At 33.2% G+C, this 26,410-nt stretch overlaps 1 protein-coding gene across 4 annotated transcripts; it reads right to left on the bottom strand.

The window, feature by feature from the left end:
• Positions 1-9,422: 9,422 nt before the first annotated feature.
• On the bottom strand, positions 9,423-24,683 carry LOC125646618 (zinc finger protein 436-like). Of its 4 annotated transcripts, none has more exons than XM_048873026.2 (8): positions 24,374-24,683; positions 21,791-21,900; positions 12,861-13,192; positions 11,267-11,420; positions 10,596-10,682; positions 10,295-10,450; positions 9,998-10,094; positions 9,423-9,886 (listed from the first exon to the last, which is right to left on the bottom strand). In XM_048873026.2, exons 3-8 carry the CDS (start codon positions 13,180-13,182, stop codon positions 9,875-9,877), a joined length of 828 nt encoding a protein of 275 aa, XP_048728983.1. In that variant the 5' UTR covers positions 13,183-13,192; positions 21,791-21,900; positions 24,374-24,683; the 3' UTR covers positions 9,423-9,874. The 4 variants fall into 4 exon arrangements, with proteins under 4 accessions (XP_048728983.1, XP_055996531.1, XP_048728982.1 ...); XM_056140556.1 differs by having other exon boundaries at positions 9,423-9,883; XM_048873025.2 differs by lacking the exons at positions 21,791-21,900; positions 24,374-24,683 and adding an exon at positions 13,686-18,039.
• Between the last annotated feature and the right edge of the window lie 1,727 nt (positions 24,684-26,410).

The following is a 26,410-nucleotide window of genomic DNA, read 5'->3' as shown; positions in this document are numbered from 1 at the left end:
AAAACAAACATGCTTATATCTTATTCCAGTTCTATTTTCAGAGTAGTTAGTGCCGTATCGGGCCTCTGAACAGAGCTGTAGTCCTTCCCCATTCCTTCCGAATACATTTCTCATTTACTACAGTTGGTACTTGGGATGTACCATTTCCTGAAATATTTCCAGGATAAATAAAACTTTTGGAGTGAGTTTAGCGCACGGGATTTTGCCAGCATTTCCTACTGGCTTGTCTAAATCAAAATTTGTAACAACAGTTGAGTGGAATGAACTTAATAAAAAAATTATTGATTTTCTCAACTAAATATCATCATTGCCCTTTAATTCTGAAAGAGTTTGATTCATTAAATAAAACATGCAATGTGAGTACTTTTAAAAAGTTGTCAATCATTTTAGAAAATACACGCATTACGAAATACTGAGAAATGATCGGGAAGATGCATTAATACATATAAAATTAGGGTCCCTACACATGTAAGTGTGTTTTGCACACATTCATCAGTATCAGTGGTATGTTTGTCCCACATACATGTACATGTATCTACTGTAAATTTAAAGACTAAAATGCAATACTGTAGTCTGATTCTTTCTATGTGTACATGCTAAACTGTCAATAACGTGATAATCTTTTTGTCTGAGTGTATAACACGTGACTGGGTGCACATATAAATATGTATATAGGTGTACATATTAACCTCAATAATATGTCATGATAAAAGACCCAGAAGACAGATCACCTGTGTAACAGGACAGGTATGTTAAGTATGTCCATCGTGAGGGAATCATAGGAAAGAAATCCTGATCGACCACTCGAACTTTTCGGGTGTCGTCCATATCTAGGACACACTTTTCTCACAAAAAAGGACGATCCGAATAACACAAAGAATTTGTATTCATATTGACTGCTTACTGTTGAACTATATATCACAAAGATAAACATGAAATGTTCGTGTATATATTTCTATACTATTCACTCATCAATAGTTTTTTCCCCTCCAGTTTTTGTCTTAAAGAAAGGGTTCTATATTTGGTCATATCGTTCTAGAGATACTAGTATCTATACTCCAACAACCTACCCCAAAAAATCAATCAAACAAACAAAAATCCACACATACACACAAACAACAACAACAACAACACTGAAATCTTTTTTCAACGTTGTCACGTATCAACTTCTTCAGACGATCAAACTCCTGCATATGGCGGCTTTAAATTAGCACGTCAGCGGCGCTGTGATCGCCGAGCTAAACATTGTCTGTTGACAGAGGACGGTTCCATTAGCTTCTTTGCCAGACAGTGTTAGCAGATTATACACCTGTACGCTACAGTGTCACCTAAAGCCAATATTTGATATTCTGGTATACACAGAAGAATGTTAAGCTGTGTTGACATTTGTTTAGGTATCTGAACAATCCGGCATGCCGTGTGTTATATTTCTAAAGGCAAAAGTCCTACAGAATCAGAGGCGCCACGTCACATCTTTCATTATCTCTGTGTAGCTTCATAAACTTGGAAAATGATTATTTTTTCCCACATATTGAAAGCAAAATATTCTGAAATATAAAAAACAAGCACGACCCATAAGCCGCATGACTTCGTGATCTGAATGTCAATATGATAAAGTTGACCAATGCTTTTATTTGGATATTTACAACCGTAACAGGGATCTGTGCGTGTATCCTGTAACATGTAAATAAAGGAGTTTTCTCCTTCTGTAGTGCACGAACAAGCATATCATCTATCTATGTTTCGCTAATCCTATAGTGTAATCTCCTCGGCTTATTTAGAACGTGTAAATCAGTGTTAGTGTGAAGACTAACACGGCGCGTTGTTGCTATCGTAATATACAAGTATGATATAAGGAAATGGCGTACAGCCTACACAATGCAATGCAGCTAGGAATCACACAAAGAAAATAGTACATGATTTATCGTTTTAATATGCTCTATAATGATGTGTGTAAATCATGAAATGTGTAGTAATTTTATTTGACTCATTATTACTTGTTCTGTATATAGTCTTTTCATTGACACTTGCTACAAATGAACTTTGTTTACAAAATTAATGATTTATATTTTTGTAAGTAAAATGAGATCAATTTACCACACGGAATTCTTATTTAAGTCCAAAACGGTAGGGACAATTTATATAGAATTATAGAGGGAGGGATGATATATTTCGACTTTTGTTTTGAACATATTTTATTGATGAAATCAAAAGGATTGGGAACAAGTTCTGACAACTTACAAGTCCCTCTTCTAAAATATTACAATATGTCATGCAAGGTAATAATTAACAGGTAAAATATACAATGATTAAACGAATCTACAAGTTTCTTCTATAAATTTATGAACAACTGAAAAAATAGTTATATTAGTTTGCAGAGGTAAATTGACATTACCGCATAATAACAATTTTGTATCAATATTAACCAAGTCAAGCATGAAAAGGCGATTAAAAAGATTATTTCTAGCTCCGGAGTAATTTTTACAAGCAAAAAAGAGATGGTATACATCTTCATTAATATGTCCACATGTACAAAACGGAAAATCTGTAATGTTTCGTTTATAAAGATCATAATTAAGTATACAATTGTATCTTAGCTTTGTATGAATAATGTTGATATATCGTTTTCCAAAAGAGTAAGATGATGGTGGTATTGTAATGTCTGTTATATTTTTGCGGAATGAATTGATTGAGATGGCTTTTCTGGCTTCTACATTTAATAAATTCCACTGTTTTACAGAGTCAGGTACAAATGATGTTTTGAATAACTCTAATCTGCATTTTGGAATGTAAAACTGATCTTTGTTTCTAGTATTATAAAGGGATATATTTTCATGTTTATGTGGAATAATTTCATTTAAATAAAACATGGTAGTCATTTTTGCAATTTAACGTCTACTTTGTAAAGTTTGTCAGTCTGTTTCTAAATAAAGGGATTCTCTAGATGCAAAATTAGGAAGACCAGTAACAATTCTAGCTGCACATAATTGTACTTTTTCAAGCTTATCAGTATCGTGAACAGAACAGCCATCCCAAACAATTGAAGCATATTCAAGAGTAGGTCTAATAAAAGCTATGTACAATTTTGACAGATGTTTTCTACCAATTTTTAAAAAGATTTATCAACTATGGAATCAATGTATAAAGACCAAATGAGGTTATGTGACAATAAGCCTAGATGACGATGGACTGGAACACACTCCAATCTATCACCTTGAAAAAATAATTTCGGTAAAGTATTTCAACTTTTAAACATCATAGAAAATTTACAAGTTCCTTATTTCTTAGGAAGTTTATATTTGCACTTATTTCAATCAAACTAATCCAAATAATGCATATTAACCAATGCATCCATTTTTTTTTCATGTATTATGTGACCTTAGATTACAAATGATATAAAAATCAATTTTCAGAAAGATTTTGGTCATTGTAATTCTCTGTAATTATATCTATGAAGCACTAGATTCCAATAACACTCGATACCTGAAAGTGTCGGATCCACACAGTGAATACAAGCTCACATACAAAAATTATATAAAGGACTAAATTGACCAAAGACACTTAGAAAATTAGATCGTCATATTTTTAGATGACCTGTCCCTTCCTCAGAACAAACGCAAAGATTTACGCAAGTAATTCAAAGATAGTAAAGAATTTACAAAAAAAAAAAAAAAAAAAAAAATGGAAAAAATAAACACACACACAAAACAAATAAAAAACTAACAAATAAACACCCACCCACCCCAAAAACCCTAGCACTAAATCTACAAACGTATTTTACATTTCGAATTACATGTTTATTGTTTTTGGCCTGGTAATCAATAAGCTTTCCCGGACACGACCACGACCTACCAGTCTGAGGGACTGATCCATGATGTGCGAAGAGACAATGAATGACGTAATTTTGCTCAAGGAGGACGAGTTACATGTAATTATTTGTACATGTATATTGTAATCGGTGCAGAAATCAACTGGTACCCAGTAAGATCCCTTATGGATTGCAATGAGTAAAAAAGACAAAAGAAAATTTAAACAAAGAAATTCAAATAGTCTTCAGCTATCCCCCTATTGATCATGATTTGGGCAGAAGGATAGATTAGACTATTTTCAAATCACATAAAAATGGTCAAAGAGTTTTGGTTAATTGAGTATGCTTGACTGGTATTTCTTTTCTGATCTGAATAAGTAACTGAAAACTAGTCTAATATACTCAAACGACTTTGTGATATTTTTATCATATAGATAGATAGATAAATAAATAGATAGATAAATAAATAAATACATGTAGATAGATAGATAGATAGATAAATAAATAGATAGATAAATTCATATAGATAGAGAGATAAATAAATAGATAGATAAATACATGTAGATATATATTTTAAGTAATTACATCCGTTCAGTTTACTCATTGCATATACTTAAGTAATTGAATCCGTTCAATTTACTCAGTATAAAGAAAAACTTGAATAAATCTAAAAAAAATATTGGGTACTTTAAGAACAATAAGTAACTACATAAAGAACGCGTGCATCGTATTGAGAGCCTGGTGGGCGAGTATTCATCGATATCATATTAAGATAGGAAAGTCCCCATAAACTAAACAGAAAGACTAGATAATAAGATACATGTATAAACGGAAGTAGTTTTTGTCATAACTTTTAGCTGGGTTTTTTTTAATCACGTGTGGTGTGTAACACTGAACGGCTACCCTGGGTTTTTATACTCTGCTTCACGTGCTGCTGAACCAAGACTCTCCGCCCCCGCTCAACTTACATGTTGTGTCTACAACTTTCTGAAAATGCGTGCATTATCAAAAACAAAAGTAGAATTGCAAGTCCGACAGTTCGGAATAACTTCAATAAATCAAATATATGGTTCTACAAACATTGTACATCTATTTCATAGGCAACATCAAGCAATTCAGTATATTTGTATTTCTTTACATCAGTTGATTTGATACACATTTATTTCATTTGGAAATAAAATAAGCCCGAAAACGAAATTAAAAGCAAAAAATAGTTATGAATTTGATGAATAAATAAATATTGAAATTATGGGTTTAAAAAAATTAAGATAAAAAGATAACGTAGTAGTTTATATTCATCAAATATTTCTATAGTCCTACGAGCATTGACCACAACTGCAGCACGTTCAAGGGGAAATGCCCATCATTAAAATTTGTAAAGATATTAAAAACAAAGTTTTAAAAAAATGGAAATATGAATACATGTATATGTATTACATTATAAGCTATTTTTGCTGAGGAGGGTTTCCATTTCATGTCTCCCCTAGTTTCCTTTTATAACTTGATCAGCGGCCGTTGTTCCCTTGTTGGATCATCTCATTTCCACCGACAGTCGCTTTAAAGAGGCAGCTGTCTGGCATACTAATGCAGCAGAGTATTCTAAGTATTATTTATCACGTGCACTCATCATCATGAATACAAATAGATATTTGATGTTCAAAAATATTAAAATACCATTGAACACAAGTGGTCAAAGCCTGCTTTCGCGAAACAACAATAAGTAACAACCCATTGAATATACAGATTTTAATGACTTTATCAATAACACTGCAATTTGTTTTATTTCCGCATTGAATTGCAGTTCCCTCAACTTGAGCTGTACTTTTCAACTTAGGGGCGGAAATAGGTTTTAAGAAAATCAAGAAAGCCCAAAGATGATGTATTAGTCGGTATGGTAACCCAAAACGTTCACATATCTTTCTCAAATTTACTCCGCTAGGTGTCTTAAACTGTCAACGTTTGGTTCATTTGAGCAAAGGAAAATAAAATAGCACAGTCTGTTGAAAGCTGTATATGAATATGTAACTTGGTTTGCATGTGGTATCTGTATCTGGTATTTATGTATTTCTTCTCTACTTATGACGCTTAAAAAAATATATTGTTAATGGTATTTGTTGTGGCATGTCAAAAATTGATACAAGTTGGAATGAAACATCATTACATGGAGGGGAAATTTGGCATGAGGTAGTTTATAACGTCTACGTTTATGGGTAATGACACGAGTTTCTGTCTACGATCAAATAAGTCTTAAATGCCTAATTTTACTTAACGCCGCTTCATATACACTTATAATACCAACCCTGAACAATTTAAAAACTATGATTTTCATCTTCTTTGTAGGACGAACACCCAATATCATGTTGTTACAGGACAGAGATGTGTTATATGTATGACTTTGTTACAGGACAGAGATGTGGTATATGTATGACTTTCGGTAGTAAAGCACTAGACACCTCGAGTGTCGTCAATCTTCTTTAAAGCCACGAGCTGGTACAAGCAGCTACTTGTGTGCATTATGAAATATGTCATGTCATTCGCCCGGTCACTTCAGTCGTTTAAGGCGAACAACTGATTACACTTTAGCACGCACCGCACTCACTGGGTAAAGCGCACATCTGAGGATGTAGAAGAGTCTTTTGTCTATTTAAGACTGGCGGTGTTAAGTCCAAAATATAGGAGGTCTCTCCGATTCAAATTCAACTGAAGTCGGCAGCGTCAAGAGCCTCTTCGAAGATATAAAACAGAAGTTGAATTGGAGTGGACTTTTCATGTCTTTTTAGATCATGCCCCTGTGCAATTCGTCCTTATTTTCATTTTAGAAGTATGTAAAAACTAGCTTTCAAGTCCAAATCTCTCTTTACTCAAGCTATCTGTTGAGAGTTTTCATTTATGATTAGCACGTTTTATTTCCAGGGCTTTGTATTTTTGTTTAATACACTTATCCATCAGACGGAGGAGGATCACCATATTAATAAGAGAATCTATATCACTTAAGTTTTCCATTAATGAGGAATTACCTTTTGGTTGAAATCTCTTTCATTTTCAATGACTTGAGATTATCTGAAGGCGCACTTATTTATCATATAATACCATTTACCCAAATTCTGATGTTCATTTCGATCGGTATCTTTCGGGTGCTTTATTAAACGCCTTATCAAAATATGTAAATTTTGACGAAGGGAATTCTTTTAAAATGACAATAGTCGGAACCGCTTCTGAAGAAGTGATTTCATTTTATGATGGTTTGAAGAGAAAACGCGTGTAATTTTGATAAGGTATCGGATAATTGGCTACTTAAATTAGATAATTCTTTGGGTTCATGTTTGCTTCTTGGGGAAAATTTTAGATGACATCTTTTAGTTCTGAGATTCAATTTGTTCTGTCATATTTGGCAAACATCGTACATTTCCGCTTCAAAATATTAACAGTGATTAGCATGATACGGAAATCTTCCGTGGGCGACATCCTCGCTTGACGCCATACTACATGTACAGTTTTAAAAGTTTCAAGATTTGATCACGTTGTGGAAGAATAAATAAAATGGTATTCAATTTATCAGAATATATAAACTGCAATACAAATCAATTATTTAAGAGGCATTGGACTGTGGTCGTCTACTGAATATTTCTTTATGGACTTTACATTAACTATTCGGCCTCCTCAATTTTCCTGATAAGCGACGATCATAGAGGACTGAATGGGTTTCGTTTTTCTTTAATTTTTGTACATATGTATCGTTTTCAAGTGGACAAGATAACAGCGTAATGTGTAATCCTTGTAGACGTAGCTCACATCCGGTAATACAGTGTATTTGAATGTACAAGCGACCCCCGGATGTAGTTTTGGAAACTGTATTGGGCTTTTCTTTTGTCTTAAGTATTTCCTGTCACCGTCGGCCACTCCAGACCAAATTGAATGATCTTTGTGAAAACCAATAGATCGGATTATGTGTCTATTCAGATGCGCGGTACATGCATGTACAAGACGTTAGTTCCTAGCCAAACGTATATTTTCAGGGACGGATCTAGAAAAATTTCCAAGGGATACCACCTTAGATATTTTTTCCGCTCAAAAGAGGAAGAAAAAATCAAATGAGGTGTAAACAATTACCCCAACTCTTGAGCTGCCAATTTGCTTGTAACCGACTTCGTCTCAGGTTAACAGTCACACGACTTTTACATACCGTGGCTTCAAAGTCAGAAGTATGTTGCCGTAAACTTCTAGCTCTCTGTAATCACTTATTCTAGGGACAGTTTTGGAACTACATCGAGTTGAAATGATTTCATCAAATTTTGTTAGACGATAACTGTCCCCGCTGTACCCAACTAAATTTTTTTTTTTTTAATTTGATATGATTCGACTTTTTTGTCAGTAAACCTGCACTTCAACCCCAGGCACTTAATTCATACATAGATCACCCCCTCCTTACTAATACCAGTAAGGAGGGGGTGACCCATGTATTAAACAAGTGCCTGTGACTGCGAAGGAATATACATGTACAACATATGTGTACTGTTGGATAAAGCGAAGAAGAAATTTCTCAAGTTATCTAGACTGTGCATGATGATATACTGAGAGACAATTATATTAACATCCACTTTACTGTATTATCTTTAAATCTTTCAAACCATGCACTGGACATGTAAACCCTTGAATTCATTTTCTGATAGACATTCCCAGAGCTATAAATAAAGACTTGTTTTATCTGAAGTACATTTTGTCGTGTTTTAGGTATGTCAAAATACTCGTATAACCAAGTGCTAGGCTTTGTTTTACCTTAAAATTCCTTAAATCGCGTGTCAAGGCTCTGTTCTGTCTGAGGAGGGCCTTAGTATTCTTATATTTACATTCCCAACTGTATTATTGAACCTCCAATATGTTAATTTCCTGCATATACATCAGCATGTAAATTTCTCACTGGCATGCAAATCATGACGTCAGTGGGCGGGACTATGGAAATTATCATGGAAAGCCATTTGTATATCAATTTTAATTTCTATTAGGCAGTATTATTGATATGTCAATTTCATTTTCATTTTTATTTCAAATATAGATAAAGAAGGAATTACCGTCTAGTTTGTTTGATATGCGAGGTGATGGAAAACGTGACAATCTACATAATTTCTTAGCCGTTATGCTGATATGCAAATTAGCACGTTTTCCATCGCAGTTAATCATCTCTCATACCCAACAAACTAATTCCTTAATTGATAAATCATCTCGGCCTTCTTTTAAGTTTGGTACTGTTCCTAATTGCACAATAGGTCTAGGATGTTTGTCATTGTGTTGAGTATTTATATTATACCCCCTTTAAAACAGTTCTAGACTTTGATTGGTCTTCTGTAGGCCGATGTTCAAAAGTTAGCAACACCTCTAGAAATTTGTTTCATCTGAAGCCTGCGTTACCTGTCTAGAATTTGTGTTGTACTATAGGTATTTACTTACATGATTCCTGTACTCACATGATTAGCCTGTTATGATTGCAGTATAGGACTCGTGATAATCACTTGTCTAGCTATGCTTGAATATCTCTTAAGCCGCGTGGTGTAAGCCAAATTTTCAAAATCGATTGGTTTAGGACATTTTCTATCCCCCAAACAAATAGAATAAATGATATGCTTTTAGAATTTAATTCATTGTTTGTATGTACAATCTCTCTCTCTCTCTCTCTCTCTCTCTCTCTCTCTCTCTCTCTCTCTCTCTCTCTCTCTCTCTCGGAATGTTTTGTATGTAAATCGCATATGAATGAATATGCCATAGACAAGTAGTTCAAAATGATATATTACATATTTATAAAAAACCAACAAAGATGCACTAACAACTTTACCAACAATAAAGTCTCCAACTATAACATAACAAAATTAAGCAGCACAATCCCTTCGGTCTCCACGTCCTGTGTTTTCACGAACTCGGAGATAATTCGCCCAACTGTTTCTGATACTCAGTTTGTAGGAACAGACCGTTTTCTTGCACGAAAGGAAGTTTGAGTCTTCCCGCGCTGAGAAATATTTGAGCACGTGACACCAGAAGCACCAATGAATCCAAGTAATGTATTCCTTCAAGCCTTTATGAGCCCTGCTAAAATTAAATTATAATGGATTGTAGTTTATTTTTTGAATAGGGTATATTGTTTATTTATAAACATTCTTATTAGTCAAAGACCAAACAAAGAAAGAAAGAAAAAATCACCTCGTGCGTCTGTTTGTGCACAGCTAACGTTCTAGCTTGACAAAATCCTTTTCCACACGTAACACATTTAAAGGGTTTTTCCTTGGAGTGAATGTACCTGTAAATTAGGGTAAACTTGAAAACTTCCCTTATATAATTAGACAATTTTTTTCTTCCAATTTCTTTCATCGATTTTGTCCAAAAAGTCAAAAATACAAGATTCTAAATAAATATAGGCACTAGTACTGGAATCAAGAAAGTTAAAAATACAAGATTCTAAATAAATATAGGCACTAGTACTGGAATCAAGAAAGTTACCTGTGATCCCTTAGGTGATCCTGGCGCCGGAAGGCCTTGCCACAGATGTCGCACGGGAAAGGTCTCTCGTCCGTATGCGTCCGTTCATGGATCAAAAGATTGTAGGACTTGGAGAAATGGCGACCACAGTATTTACAAATATACTCCTTCTTTTGCCTGGTAAACAATAAAACAAAAATAAATCTCAAAATCCGTAACCTTCTCGTCACAAAAAAAGGTTTGGGGTCAGACAAATTTAATAGTACAATGCCTTTTCCATGGATTTGTAAATTTGATGCATTGCATGGACATTGTGTCTTACTTCTTGTGACGTCTGCCCCGGCGCTCTGGGATGGAACCACATTTGGATAGTTGAAGAGGAAACTTCATTGGCATGTAAGAGCGCAGTCTGAAACATACAGATCACATTAATGGACAATCTGTGTGTACCATCTTCTTTCATCTTTTTTCTTTTGTTTTGTTTTTGGAATTATACTACTTATAATATTGTTTTCACTCTGCTTTCGTACAGCTAAACCTTTTTTCGTCGATTCATAAAACTTGCCGGATCAATATATTCACCGCATGTGAAAACATGATGCGGAAAGTTTGAAGTGCGTCGGTAGTCACATGGGAAAGCCGCGAATTTAGAGTCGATTTTACCACAAGATATTGCGTGTAGCGAGTAAATACATGATGTATATTACTTCCTTTAAACAGATTACAAAAAGTGCTTGAAATCAAGAGAAGGTAACTCTAAATTTGTTTACGTTTCAACAGTAGTCAAGATCCAGAATACAAAATATTCCAAACAATAAATTTTAAAACTTGCAAGATAACTATTTTAATGATATTTTTCAAGCCCGTACGCGTTGATATATTATATGAAATATGTTACCCTGCATTTTAACAAATCAAGAAACAATATTTCTATTCATTTGAATATCATTACAAATGAAAATGATTTTATTCAATATTGAACAAGAAGCAAACCTTGCTTGCTCCAGATATGAAATGTACTCCAGGGCGTGACTGATGATGAGAGGGTCCTTGTTGACGGGGGATCTGTCTCCAGTTTCCTCTTCTTCTCTTATTACTGACTCTGCCATGTGGTGAAAGTCAAAGGGCTTAGAAGTCTTTTTCTCCTCTGTGAAGGAAACATGACCAAGCGATGTGATTAGATACCTAATATGACATGAAGGTGTTTTAGCAAAGGTCGGTAGAAAATAATGTATGCATACATATTGAAGTTTCGAAAATATTTTGAATTTGGAGGAATTATTTTAGAGATATCAAAGTATTTGGTTCGTCTTGAGTATTGACACATTTTTGCCTGTGACAGAAAAGTTGAAGAAGTAAGTGTTTAATATGCTGAAGCATCTAATGTGAATGCTACTTTATTTCTATGAAAACCAAAGCAACAAGGCTGCAACATGAACTATGTCCCTCTCTCTCTCCCTCTCTCTCTCTCTCTCTCTCTCTCTCTCTCTCTCTCTCTTTTTTACAGACATTTCAATGGCGGATCTAATGTATCTCAATGGACGTATTTGCCAGCGTTGCAAGTAAAGCTTGAATTCCCAGCGGAGCAAGAGTGCATGACACAGAATCACATACAATGAATACTTGTCTCTCTGCTTGACAAGTTTCCCTCATTCAAAATAATTTCCTATGAATACATTAAAATTCTTCTCCCATGTCCGCTGGTAGTCCTTATCTTTAGTAAAAATATTGTTATCAAGTTGTAACATAAACCGCAAACAATTATGCAGGTGTCCGTCACTTTAAATCAGAATTTATAATTATTCTCATTGGTTGTTATTTTTAATATTTTAAGCTTACATTTACAAGAAATTATGTAGCCGCCATCTTGAACTCAGAGGGGGTATGCTCCTTTAAACTAGCTTTTTGGAAAATTTACACTTAAGAAAGTATTTATGACAAGGAAGTTGATTAACACACTCAATTATCTTTAAGGAAAACAAAAAAGATTGGAATTAGATATGTAGAAAATGGTCATTTTCGGCAAAAACTTAGCGCTGTTTTGTTATTTGCCGCCATCTTTAAAGCATGTTAGGAGGAGGAGCATTGAAGATGGCTTCCATAATCACTTAATGATTAAATCTGATCTTTCCTGGGGTGACATCAAACTTAAATATCGGAAACATACCAAGTACCCGCGATAACCAAGATTTTGTAATTTCACAAAATATTGCTACTGACGTTCTGACTGTGTGAAAATTAATTAACTACATGTAAACACAAGCCAAAAAGCATTTTTATCAAACAAAATGTCATAATTCATATCAGGGATATTATTATACATTTCCATCCGCTTTTCTAAATTTAGTAATTTTGATTTTTGTTTTACCATCAATCTATATTTCCATTTTCTATTAGATAAATTTACATGTACAGTGTATTTTGCCCAATACAGTTTATTTCGTGTATGTTTTATATGTTATTCTGTGTAGTTTGAGACCAAGCATTACGTGATTAAATAAATGTTATTTTTGCTGGAATATGTTCTTGTTTCGCATGATGATTTGAATTTTCGTGTACTGCAAACACATGAATAGACCTTTCTTACCTTCAATCGTCATGTCCGAAAAAGAGCGCTTTCCTGGCGAGAGGTTGTCGTCTGATAGTGAGCTGGAGGAAGAGCAGGAGAGATCGAGACCTGTCGTCTGTTGACTCGGTACTCCCAGCATCACGCGCTCCGGGATGAGACAGGAATTGTAGTAGTTGCTGTAGAGGGCATGGTATGTGTTGTAGGGATAATATTTCCACATGTCTCGGGAATAGGAAAGCGGGTGTGTCATGGAGTACAGAGGCCGTGTTGGTGGGGTGTCCTCCAAATGGCGCATGTCGAACAGGCTGGAGTACGGTACGCTGCTCACTGGACTACTCATACTGAATAATCTAAACAGAAAATTTCAATGATAAAGTTGTGTTTCATAAAATGACGCAAGTCTTAAGTTGTGTCCTTGCATTTGTATAGATTTGAAAATCACTAATCCCCGCTTCGCCGCATATCATCTTACTAATTTTTAGAGTCTTTTCAAATTACAAAGTTATTGATTTCTTAAATTTCATTTGCATATCATATTCATAAAAATATCATAAAATATTTTTGTAAAACTGTTTTGATTTGAAAATCTCAAATAAATTCTGGAAATTCAAATATAGATGTAAGATTTCGATAAATTATTTGTGAAAATTAAAAACACGCTAGAGAACAAGAAACTGCCCGGTAAAAGGCATTTAACTCTTTATTTATTAATGCAAGAAGCCCAAAATCAAATTTCAAAAGTTCCTGGAAATATGATTGGTTTATTAAATTATATATATGCAGATATAAGTAAAGTATAATCAAAGGCATTTTTAAACGTAAGATTGAAAAAAAAACACTTACCAAAATTACAAAGTTCAATAAAAGTATATCCTTGCTTATTTTGCTATATAAAACAAGTTAAGTATAATGTTTTAATATAACTGTTTGTCCTCTTCAAGTGAGTGAGTAAGTAAGTAGGAAAGTGTAAAACTGGAAATATATACACAGGCCTATAGGGGGCGTGGATATATCGCATCTCAATGATACTTCCGCTATTATCGCCGAGCGTCGCCTGGTGGCGCAACAAAAAACTTCAGCAGCAACACCAGTTAAAAAAGTTCGGAACGTCTTTTATGTTCGTTTACAAATGTGCTTCAGTAGATTTTGATCCATTATATGATTACCAGATGAATGTTGATCTATAGTACTTATTGGGTGGATAGAAGGTCGTTAATAGAATACCGCGTTAATCTTACTGTTAGCCAATGAGCTGATGAGTCAACAACAGGTCTAACACCTAACCATAAATACAGGTGATAGATTTTGTCTTGATACATTCAGTAAAGTGGCTGTAAACATCTTTAGACAAATTGATGCTTTGACAACAATTGGACAAGAGGATTCGCATTCCACTCCAAGGACAGCGTTATCGCGCAAGTGAAAGGGGCTTTTGTTCAATGCAAATATTGCACTAAATTAGCGCCTAATGAGAGGGGAGTTATCACAGAGTGCCGCCCCTCCATGGCGAGACTGCTCAAATGGTGAAGTTAATCTATTATTAATCGGGATATCAAGACTCTAATCTTGGTACAAGTGTGCAATGCGCTTGTAGAATTTGTATACAAATTAAATGATAAGTTTATCATCGTACATGAACGATGGGACGCGTGCACGTGCTTTATTATCAACAACGAAGATTTTGATACATGTTAATGAAACCCGCCAAACAAGGAACCAACTATGTCCGACTGTCTTTGTTCTAGAATAGTTCGGAGACTTACTCCTTATTGGGAAATCTTTATACTTAAGATTTCCCCTCTTCCCGATATTTCAATCCCTTGCAATATGATTACTAAATACACTTACAAACCTTTTGAAAATTACATAGATCTTAAAATATTATCGAGGCATCGAATTTCTGTTATATAAGATATATATAATAATCCATTCCAGACGACAATAGTTACGTCGATAGTTAGGCAAGTAAATATACAAGAAATAAGTGTTCTAGATTTTCTGTTCGTTCAGTAATATCTTCCATTTTTGTTAATCTGTTGCAGGTATCAAGTTTTGTTATTTTTTGGTTTTGTTTTTAGAAGATGCTGTCTTGACCATCATATAAAATTGAGGTCAAGTAAGACGCTTTCTTTTACACACGAATCATAGCACATTATAAACTTTTTAAATTAAAAATAGTTTATTGCACAGGTGTCGATGATGTTCACGTCATTTTAGAATTCACCAAGTAATTTTTCTAGGCGTAAATAACTCTACATTTGTATGCATATGAATAGCATGTGACTTGGTTACACAATTCCCGTGTCACGAAAAGTAATTGAAATTTATTTCCTCGTGTAACAAATCATTAATCAAATAGTCATTGGTGATTGATTTTCTGAAGGAGGAGTAAGCTTAGACCATAAACCAAACATTTCTTAAGTAGGAAATTTTAAACTTAGATTATTTTATACCTGTTTGTATTTTCCGATCATGGTTAACCCGCTATTTGAAGCATGATTCAGATGATGCATGGGTCTCCCTAAAGATTGAACAGTAATAGTATAGTCTTTACTCTAATCAATTTTCCGGGTTTTTTTTTCTCAGGTCAGAAGTTTTACAGGCAGTTTGTTCAACTAAACAATTCACTTTTACACAGTTCATATGACCTATATGTATTATTATTTGTGAATGTACTTTATAATATTATGACAAGGTTTTCAATACAACATACAACATATACACTTTTTTTTTATTTTACTACAAAGGATATACTATAAAATATTTTCTCATGCTTTTAAATTAAAAAAAAATGTTTAATTAATTATCTAACTATTGATTTCGGAGAGAAAATCATTGGTTACTATGCATTTCGAATTTAGGAAATTATACTTGTTTAAGGACATAATTGGGATTTCATTTGCTACATGTAATATAAAGCACCGAGATTCGGTTTTTCTTTTATATGATTTACAATATGTTAGCTTTAAAACTCCTAATACGGTAATGCTAATTAGTTTTAGATTTTAAAATCTGACATTATAAGATTCATCCAAAATGATACTTTATTCAGTATTTTTCTTTATTCAGTGTTTTTCTTTATTCAGTATTTTCACTTTATTCAGTATTTTTTCCCCTTCACTTTATTCAGTATTTTTTTCACTTTAGGCAGTATTTTCATTTTAGACAGTCTTTTCACTTTAGACAGTCTTTTCACTTCAGACAATATTTTCTTTGAAATCATATAATTTAATGAAGTTTGGAAGATTAAGATGTGAGCATGTTTTAACAAAATAAGACAGATATTAGGGGGGAAACCCCCCACGATGTACAAGGCGTATAAGTTTGCAACAATATGCAGTGTTGGAGTCAAGGTACGACTGTAGTGACGTAACTTGTGGAGTCATACGGATATAATCGACCATATAGACCAAAACACATTGAGGTCTGCAATATTCTCAACCTCGTAAAATCAACCATTGCAAATTAGTTTAGAAATTTTTGCAATCATCGGTCTAAAATATCCCTAAGTATTACCAGTACTGATATTTTTGGCTGTTGGAGTTACCGATACTGATATTTTTGGTTCATTTCGATGAAATTGCACTCTTCGTTTTCTTTTTGAGGTTAATTTCAGTATTTTGTTTATAAACTCTGAAGAAATCGTTTCCATGTCTTAGTGTTCAGTTCAAGTTCTTTATTATCCTTCAGCCAAACGGTTCAATGACTGGGATTACATGGTGGATCAGCTCACGTTAACGCTTCCATTTGACTCTATCAACTCTTTGATAAAGCGACTGAGGAAGAAGACCCTCGATTTATTTTGAGCAAAATCGCGAGAAAAGGGAAATATTTAGAATTGTCGGCACTTGCAGCTTAAATGCGTTGTTTCCGAAATCCTCCTAATTGAAAGTCAACAGCTGCTATATTGTATGTCACGACGTAGAATCACATTTTTTGTCATATATTTCTGGGATTTGACGAGCTCGAACGACGGCTATTGTTTCGAAGTAGTTTAGGCTATTTTTAGCAATTTTCTACATAGTCACAATGGTGAATTTCTTACGCAATATTCAAGTAAAAGTGATTTTTGAAAAAGTAAAGAGGAATATATAAAAACATAGGTACTTTTTTAGATGCTTTGTACGCATATTACTCATTGAAATAAATATTTTTTCTCTAGGTTTAATCTTTCCACTGAAAATAAAAAAGTTTGTACACAGGACTGAATCATAACATTTGTATTATATCTTAAGGTTTCTAATACAACATATGTATCAGCGTGATATAGATAATTTGTATTATATCTTAAGGTTTCTAATATAACTGATTGGATTTAACGAATGTCTATTACTTCTTTATTATTTTGTTTTATCTTATGGCATATCAGAAGAAGAAAAAAACAACCAATTAGTGAGATGTGTATAGCTACCATATTATATGATAATATACAGTTATTGGTATTGTTGATGTCCATATATACGATGCCTTAGTAACCGGAGAAGTACAATATTTACTGAGCCCGGAAGGCTCGGTGAATATAATATTTCGAGGGTAGTTGAAGCATGATATTTACTGTGAATAATTGTTTTATCATTTGATTGCTTAACAATTCTAATTCGGCCATCTTTGTTTACAGCCGGTGTGCAAAATCTAGCCGAACGTGATTAGAGATTTGAGTTTTCATTGGATGACCAAAACATTATAATCAACCTATAAAATAGCTTATAGATAATTTCCTATTTATTTTTTATCCGATTTTGGTAAACTTAATTGTTATATTCACCTCGATTGCACGTAGGGGTGAATATAATATTTTATTCTTACTATTTTGTTAGGATCTCAGCCAGTCAGAAAGCTAGGAAATATTCAATCATATCATAATATTTATGTTTTGATTAAAAAAAAAACCCACCAATATTTTATTAAAAAATGAATAGGATTGGGCAACAGACACAGTCTATTTTAGCCCTCTCCCTACATCAAGGTCAGAATGGAAGTGGAACACAAAAATAGTTATATATATATAAACATACAAACACATACACACATATATGCATACATACATACATGTACATATACACACATACAAGTCATATACATTTAAATATAGAGAAGGCAAACAAACAGACAGATGTACATAATGAAAGAGAACAAAACAAGAAAGATATTAACAAAGTCTAACAGAAAAGAGCAGAATCGGTAAAAAACAAAAACAAAAAACAACCAAATAATTATAATAATTGCATTATTGGCAAGTGTATTCAACTGTATATAATAAGCACTTATAAGAACTTTTTGGCATCTATAATCTACTTTTGAACAATTTCAAAAACTTTTTCATATCTTTAAAACGTAGACATTTTTCACCATACAAAATAAAGGAATAGCAAGTTGCATTTCATTGATATATGTGATTAAATCAAATCTATAATCTGCAAACTCAGGACATTTGAAGAAAACAATGATAAGCATTTTCAGTATGGTGACCACACATATCACAAATAGAATCATCTCGTAAGAAGTGGTCTTTAAGATCTGCATTTAGATTGCTTGCATTGTTTTTAAGTTGACAATACAAATTATCAATTTCCTTTGCGTTTACCATAATCAGAAAGTTTATTAGGTTGTATGCGATACAATTCTTAAGGCAGTTTTAAATGATGAATGTGAAGGAAGATTTCTAATGTGTATAGGCAGATCATTCCCTAATCTAATGGTGGACGGTAGGAAGCTATTCATATAAGATGTAAACCTAACTTGAGGAAGAATGAATTTAAGATTATCATAATTTCTTAGAGTATATGCATGTTGGGGAGGTATGTTTGGTAGCAGTAGGTCCTGTAAATATTGGGGGGTTGGGGGGGGGGGTTGGGGGGGGGGGGGCAATGCCGTATACTATTTTGTAAAATAAGGTTAGTTTTTTAATTTTTCGTCGACATGATAAGATATCCCATCCCAATTCATGATAAAGTGCTGATGTGGAAGAGTTAATCCTCAGTCCGGTAATTATTCGTGTTGCAGAGACTTCCAATAAGTTGGATTCTCTCATTGTACAGTTACCCCACACTACATTAGCATATTCCAAGACGGGGCGAATAAAGGAGTAATATATTTTAACTAAGTATTGACGGTTAAGTGGATATGTTAGCATGCGCAATATGTTTAATCGACTTGATGCTTTTTCATGTACATGTGTATTTAATATGTGAGTTTTCCAACCATCATCTGACTGAAAACTAATTCTTAAATGAGTATGATTATTGACACTATTGACTATTGAACCACTAATAAAAAATCTTGGTATTGGATAAGTAACCTGTTTCCTTGTTAAGTCTAAATTTATTGCTTTATTAGGGTTGAAATCCATGGCCCATTTTTTTTTTTTACCATTGATGTACAGTCTCAAGGTCATTAGTTAGTGAGTTTGCTGAACTAATGATATCATCATCCACAATAACATGAAGGGATGTGTCATCTGCAAATAGTCTAACATGATTTTGTAGATTTTCGGAGATGTCATTGACATATAGTAGGAACAAAAATGGCCCCAAGACAAATCCCTGACGAACACCTGAATTTGTGTCAGAGACTACAGACCAACCTCTAACAAAAACTTTCGCTTCACGAAGCAACGTTTGTCTCTGTGATTTGGATGTTATATTTTCATATTTCTCTATCGTTCCCTCAATATTTTGATATTGTAAAGAATTCCTAACAATTTTTTTTTATACCTGAGCCAAGACATACTTTCAAACATTTATCATTTAATTAAAGTCCCATTCCAACCGAAATAAGGGAGATAACTTCCAACCGAAGACTAAAGTCCCATTCCAACCGAAGACTAACAGCTTAAATTTAAACATTTATTATTTAAAGTCCCATTCCAACCGAAGGCTAACAGCTTCAAAAAAGTTCTCATGTTCAATTTAAACCTTGTTGATTATATTACAATTGTTCGAGCTTCCAACATTTTGATTTTCAGTGTTTATGTTATCTTAAATTATTTAAACTATAGCTTTTCTAGATTATGGGTGTTGAAAATTAATTCTGGTATCATCTAATACTATCTTTCTTTCTCTCTATCTCCCTCACCCAACCGACCCTCCCCTTCGCACACACACGTGTGTGTATGTGTCTGCTATTATTTTCAAACCTCTTTAGACAAGTATGGAATTATTTCACACCAAATTCCTAAAGAAAAGGGTTAGCAAATACGAGTATTCAGCTGAGCGTTTCTGATCGTAAGTAGAGAGTGAAAGTATTGAAACTTACGAATAAATAATGAGGATTCGAACAGACGACACAAACTTGTGGAGCTACTGTACATACCTGTAAACTATACCTGCAGGGTTTTTTTAGTTGAAAGTTTTCAGTTGGAATAAGGTGACACAAGCGTGATGGGGAATTGTGAAAGGAATCTTTTTTTTTTTTTTTTTAGAATTAAAATCTTCAGATACTGAGTTATAACACCTGAATCGTCACAGAAAAAAAATGTTACGTAAACCATGGATCTGAAACTCTCTGATCTACATCATTTTCTCCCTAGAGCTACAGTTCTCAAACTATCCTTCGATAAATTATACTGTACATGTAGATATGTAACGTCTGTGTGTGTACTACATATAGTATAAGTTAGCCTGTGGTGATGTTTCGTTCCATTCAACAACCTATCTTTCTCTCTCTCTCATTATCGTCCTAATAAACTCATTTCGGACCAACTGTTTGATAGTTCCGAGTCTAAATCTACATCAAATATAGCATTATCTCATTCTAAAACGAAAGTGATTAGATAAATAAACAAGTGATAAAAGTAATTGGTGTAATAAAGTTAAGATGTAGTTTATCGGTAACAGGCATAAAATATCATTATTTAACAATAGGTTACAAAACAACCAACAAAAGATGGTGCAAATTGCTGTCCAATCAAACACGCCTTTGATGTATAGAGGACAAAGGTGGGTTGGATTGCCGAATTTTACGTTAATCAAATACTACTTACACTTACAATGTGTTAGACTACGGTAATTGTCGTATTCGAATGGCAAATATTTTGTAAAATTATCAGTTCTTTAAAGCAGTAGAATTGATATCGCATGCATGCTCGATAAATCTTTTGTTTCATCCTATCATATGCCATCGCTAGTTTCTCAGCATTGAAAATTCACATCGTCTAGACCAGGGGATTCTTCGCTCATTGGGAATATACATTTACAATGTTTATTGGGACTATGACACTCCCGAGACACGATGTAAGTGTGTTAATTAGCATAAAATTATCATTACGTCCATGAGTGACTTTCTCACCAGATACAAAAATCGGATACTAATATTTGATGAGCTTTGAAGTAGATTATGCTCCATGCATATACAATGTACATTTAATCGTGGGTAAATTCAAAATACATAAGTGGCGTATAGTCACACGGACTGTGACTATGGGCAGCTGCTAAAATTCAACAGGTGCGCTGTCAGAATAAACAATCAATTGGGTATCATAGAAACTTGAAAAACATACGCAGTTGGCATCAACCATTGTGTATTGGAAGGGACCGTTCAGTTTTCCATTAGTTAATATTGTTGGCATTGTTCACACTAATATCATATCATCATGACTAACATTACCAGTTTTGTTTGTTTGTATAATTGTATTTATGTATATGATATCCAATGAGCCTGGGGCTCACGGAAATAAAGAATCTGAAAAAAAAATTGGTGCTCCCTTCATCTCTCTCTCTCTCTCTCTCTCTCTCTCTCTCTCTCTCTCTCTCTCTATCTCTCCCTTATATTGTATATTATAATAAATCGTTATGATAAAATCATCAACAAAAAGTGAAAATTGGAACACACATCCACATAAAAACAACGTAGTCCACGTTTCTATAGCTATCATCATCCTACAATTTTCTTTCTTTAAAAAATTATCAATTACAAATAAGATAAAATTTCAAAACTAACTAATTACATACCTTTGATGCTATAGGATGTTCTCGGTATGAAATTCTCAATAAGAATGGTGGCTGTTGATGGACGTTTAACATAGAATGACACCTGGGGGTATGGGGTGCCCAGGGTGTACCTAGAGAGCCATTAAAACAAAAGTGTAGGTCAATGACAGTCAAAACAGTAGCAAGGGGACAAGGCTGTATAAAACAATAGACAGGGGGTTCTCTGCTACCCATCGGAGTTTGGTGTTTTGGTTACAATTTGAGAAATCGTGTGTACCGCCAATAAACAAGACTCTGTGGCTTCTGTTAATTAACACTGGACAATTTTTTTTGGAGGGTTTGCTTTGAAAAAAAATGATGAATTTAATTTTACTGAAAGGGAATTCTAATTTTACCGTCGACTACTAAAGAATTATGGCTTCCATTGATCAAAGGTAAAATGAAAGTCCAACAGGTGTCTCAAACGATTAGGCATTTTTATTCTTTGATGTGCCATCTTTTTGCTGTATTCTTTATGTAGGCCTAGTTTTTATTTTTGTGCATGCAGTATATATTGTACATCTGTAATTTTAGGGCATCAACATATTGAAATACCAGTTTGCATTGTGTGATTAGCTGTTAGTCTGACCCCCTATTATGGTTTATACACACACCCACATACGCGCATACACACACACATTTTGAAATATAGAAAAATAACATAAAAGAAACAGAAGAAAAAAGAAAGAAACTACATAAACTTGCTTCAATGGAGTTATGATCCAAATCTTGAAAATCATTAGTATCGCAATAATATATATATATATATAAAAAAAAAAAAAAAAAACCTGCGAATTTATATTTTAAAAAATCTGTTGAATGTTTTTTTTTTTTTTTTTTTTTTGGTTGGTTTTGCTTTTGTTGGTTGGTTTTTTTTTTTTTTTTTTTTTGGACGATTTTATTCACAGTGTAATATAATTTCCTTCTACCGATTTCACTATAGCGTGTTGAATTGCGTGAAGAGCATATGCGTCTCTAGTACGTCCTTAGTATAGGTTTTTACCTCTCCTTCAAATAGAATATTTCAAAGAGTTAATTCTGAAAATAGTAGTCCCATTGCTTTTTAATGTGAATTTATATAATATCACTTTAGAAATATTTCATACTTTCAAAATGAATTTTCTGAAACTTCAGTAAAGATGTTAGTGCGATTGCAGCACAGCGCACAGCTCTTGTTCGAAAAAAAAAAGATAATTGCGGAAGTAAGTATCATACACTAACAGGGTTGGAAAATAGTATATATTGTAGTTTTAACAAAAATGCGGAAATATTTGTTGATATGATCATATGACCAAATCAAACTGATTATTTTAACAGTATTTTCCATCCTAATAACGTGTTCAAAGCAATGTTTTATAGCACAGAAATCATTCGTTGTTCAACTTAAGATCAATCAGAAAAATGATAATGATAAAATGTTACTGTTCTATTTTTATTTATTTTTAAAATCTACTCTAAGTTTCTTTCCATTCTATTTGATCATTGAATTAATAAATAAATGGTTTATATATAAGTTTAGTTAGGAAACTAATCATGTTTACATTTGTACTACTAAACAGAGTACTTTAGAGTACGCTGTTAAAATTTCATAATTTAATGCAATTTAATTGGGTTTTTTTTGTATGTACACCACTTAAATAAACTAGATTAAAATATAATATTGCAATATTTGTCAAAAGTATTTGTTGTTGGTTTTTTTTTTTTGGTTGTTGTTGTTGATATTTTGATCCCAATTATCAGTATTTTGTTCGGAGAAAAAATTGAGCGATGTGACATATTACATCAGTAATTAATTTCATGTAGAATTAACACTAATCGGAATTCATGGTCTTTAATATTCTTGTTTTCTTTTCCTTTTTGTTGTTTTTGGGAGTTGTGTCTTTTTTTTTAACACCCCCCCCCTTTTTAGTTCATCGATTTATTTTATGTTTTGTTTCTTTGTCCTCCGTCCAATTATTTAAATCAATTAAGTGATCGCTAGTTTTAAAAAAAAAAACCCACACACATCCAGTGTTCATTTAAAATGACAACGGTAGCCTACCATAAAAGAAAACCCACAATTACTTAGTCATCTTCATAATTCTTTCATTTTTATTAAATTCCAAATGATAATGATTTATTTTCAAGGAACTCACTCTTCAGTTGACAATATAAAGACTTAATATTTAAAAAATAAAATAAAGGCATAACCTTGGAAATAAAAATGCAATACGCTAATATTTTATGTAAATATGTAGTTAAATTTGATCAGGATCAAACGGTAAACTGTAATTGAAAATAATTCCTAAAATAATGAAAACAAACACAATATATTCCAGATTTAAGTAGGTTAAACTAAAGTAAGAACACCTAAGAACGGCGGTTAAATTGCATTAAATTCTGAAATTTTACCAGCGTACTCTAAAATACTCTATCGTACTCTGTTTAGTAGGACCGTGTTTACATTACAGCATTTATCATTTTGAAATAAGAAAAAAAAAATTTTGTACAAGTAATATACATGTATATCTTTTTGCATGATTTAGAATGGAAAATAAATTTTAAAAAAACTCAAGTCAAACTTACCAATCTTGACCAAACTTAGAAAGTGACTGTTTTTGGAAAAGTGGTGTACAAAGTTATCAGAATGGTGACTTTGCCCCTCCCCAATTCATCCAGGTAATTAGCATATTGGCTGATAAATCACCTGAGCGCGTACATGTATTGACCGTCCTTTGACACCGGTAAAGAGACTACAAGATAAGAAAACCACTAATAAACCATCATGACTCAAATACTGTGGAAATGAAACAAAGAACAAAATATTTTCCATTTTTTCTTTCGGTAAATTACTGTGATAAGTGAAAGTCAAAATTAGAAAAGTGTAAGAATTAATAGATTTAGAAATGAAGATTTCAGTTTTATTCAGCTGGCTCACGGAAACTTTTTGTACAAGGCAGAGATGGTTATAATAGTTCCGAAATTTCATGATTTGAGACATTGATTAATTTTCCAATATATTTTCAGAATATGAAGATGCTTTGTCGGATTTGGAATAGTGATAATTTTCCAACATTTCCGCTTTAAGATGGGACATTTTTTTCCGCCTTGAGCATTGTGCCAGGGCAAAACAAATACGAAGAATCCTCAAATTAAAAAAATGTTCCCTATAGTTTTGTAAAATATACTGGTATATCTATCTCTCTGGAGCTTCCTCCAGGAAAGCAACAATCCAGGCATGTCCTTGTGTGCATTAATTTTAGTCTCATAAAAATCTTTTTGCTCTATTTTTTATCATCTGCATCTTTTATTATCATTTAACAAACCACATCAGACTATTTTGTTTTAATGGAAGTCGGCGACGCAAATGCAAAAGTGAAACAAAAAATTGGGAGACTGATTGATTAAGATGAGGTTATCAAACTTGTTCCCTACATCTTTAGAGTGCAGAAAATTTCTGATATTTAAATAAAATACATTTATAGGTTACACCATTTTAAGCAAGGTGAAAAAACGAGGGGAAAAATTGAAAATATAAATAAATGTACATACTGTATAATTACATGTATATACCTCGTATAAAAAAAACCTGAAGCGGCATTTTTTTTTCACATTTCAAATTCATTTAATGAAATAGAATAATGGTTTACAGTTATATTCAATCGGGGAAAGACAGAGTCTTTTTTCGAACATTGTTTCAGATCATGAGTTCCGAACAAAAATAACTTCCAGTATGACAGATGCAATGGAAAAGCTTTTTTTATCGAAGTATTTGATAGCTAAAAATAGATTATACAAGAGGCAAAATGGAAAAGCAAATTTTACTTTGCACCACGGACAATATAATAATAATAATATATTATTATGTGTATTAAGTATCAGTGAATGAAATTACATTTGAAGTATCTGAACCAAAACAACAACAACAAACAAACAAACAAAAACGCACACACTCTGTAATATTGGACTTGATATGTAGCATAACAAACTCATCTTGCGTATTGTACATAGGAGTTTTAGCTATCCACAAATCCATCCAAAACAATTGGAAGTCGATATTGATACAACAAGAGATGTACTTTAGAATACCGAAGGAGGCAGATGATAATAGATATCATCAAGTATTGTTTTCCCGATTTTATAAATATTTCTCGTATACAATGGAAGAATTGATTGTCAAGTGTGTGACACAAAGATTGATCTCAAGTGCCTTGAAAGTTCACATTTATTTTGATTTTTTGTTTAACAAACAATTTGAAACAAAGTTAAACAGAAACATACATTTGGAAGAAATGCTCTCTCTCTCTCTCTCTCTCTCTCTCTCTCTCTCTCTCTCTCTCTCTCTCTCTCTCTCTATATATATATGTGTGTGTGTGTGTGTGTTTATAGGTGCGCCATTGTTTTATTATACGAGAAGTCTATACGTCATTATGGAAGAATTACAGGCAGTCCAAGCATGTTGACTCAGTAGATTAGGTTAAGATGGCAGTGCGTAACATGTCGGCTGCTACCCGTCTTGTCGTCCGCTACCCTCAACTAATGGAGAGGCCGGTCAACATTGACTCATGTTCGTTCAACTTTAATAAGGTGAAATATTTATGATAATAAACAATCTCTCCCCAC

This window comes from Ostrea edulis, chromosome 6 (assembly GCF_947568905.1).
Source record: "Ostrea edulis chromosome 6, xbOstEdul1.1, whole genome shotgun sequence".
NCBI lineage: Eukaryota > Metazoa > Mollusca > Bivalvia > Ostreida > Ostreidae > Ostrea > Ostrea edulis.
This window is presented reverse-complemented; position numbering and strand designations above follow the sequence as displayed.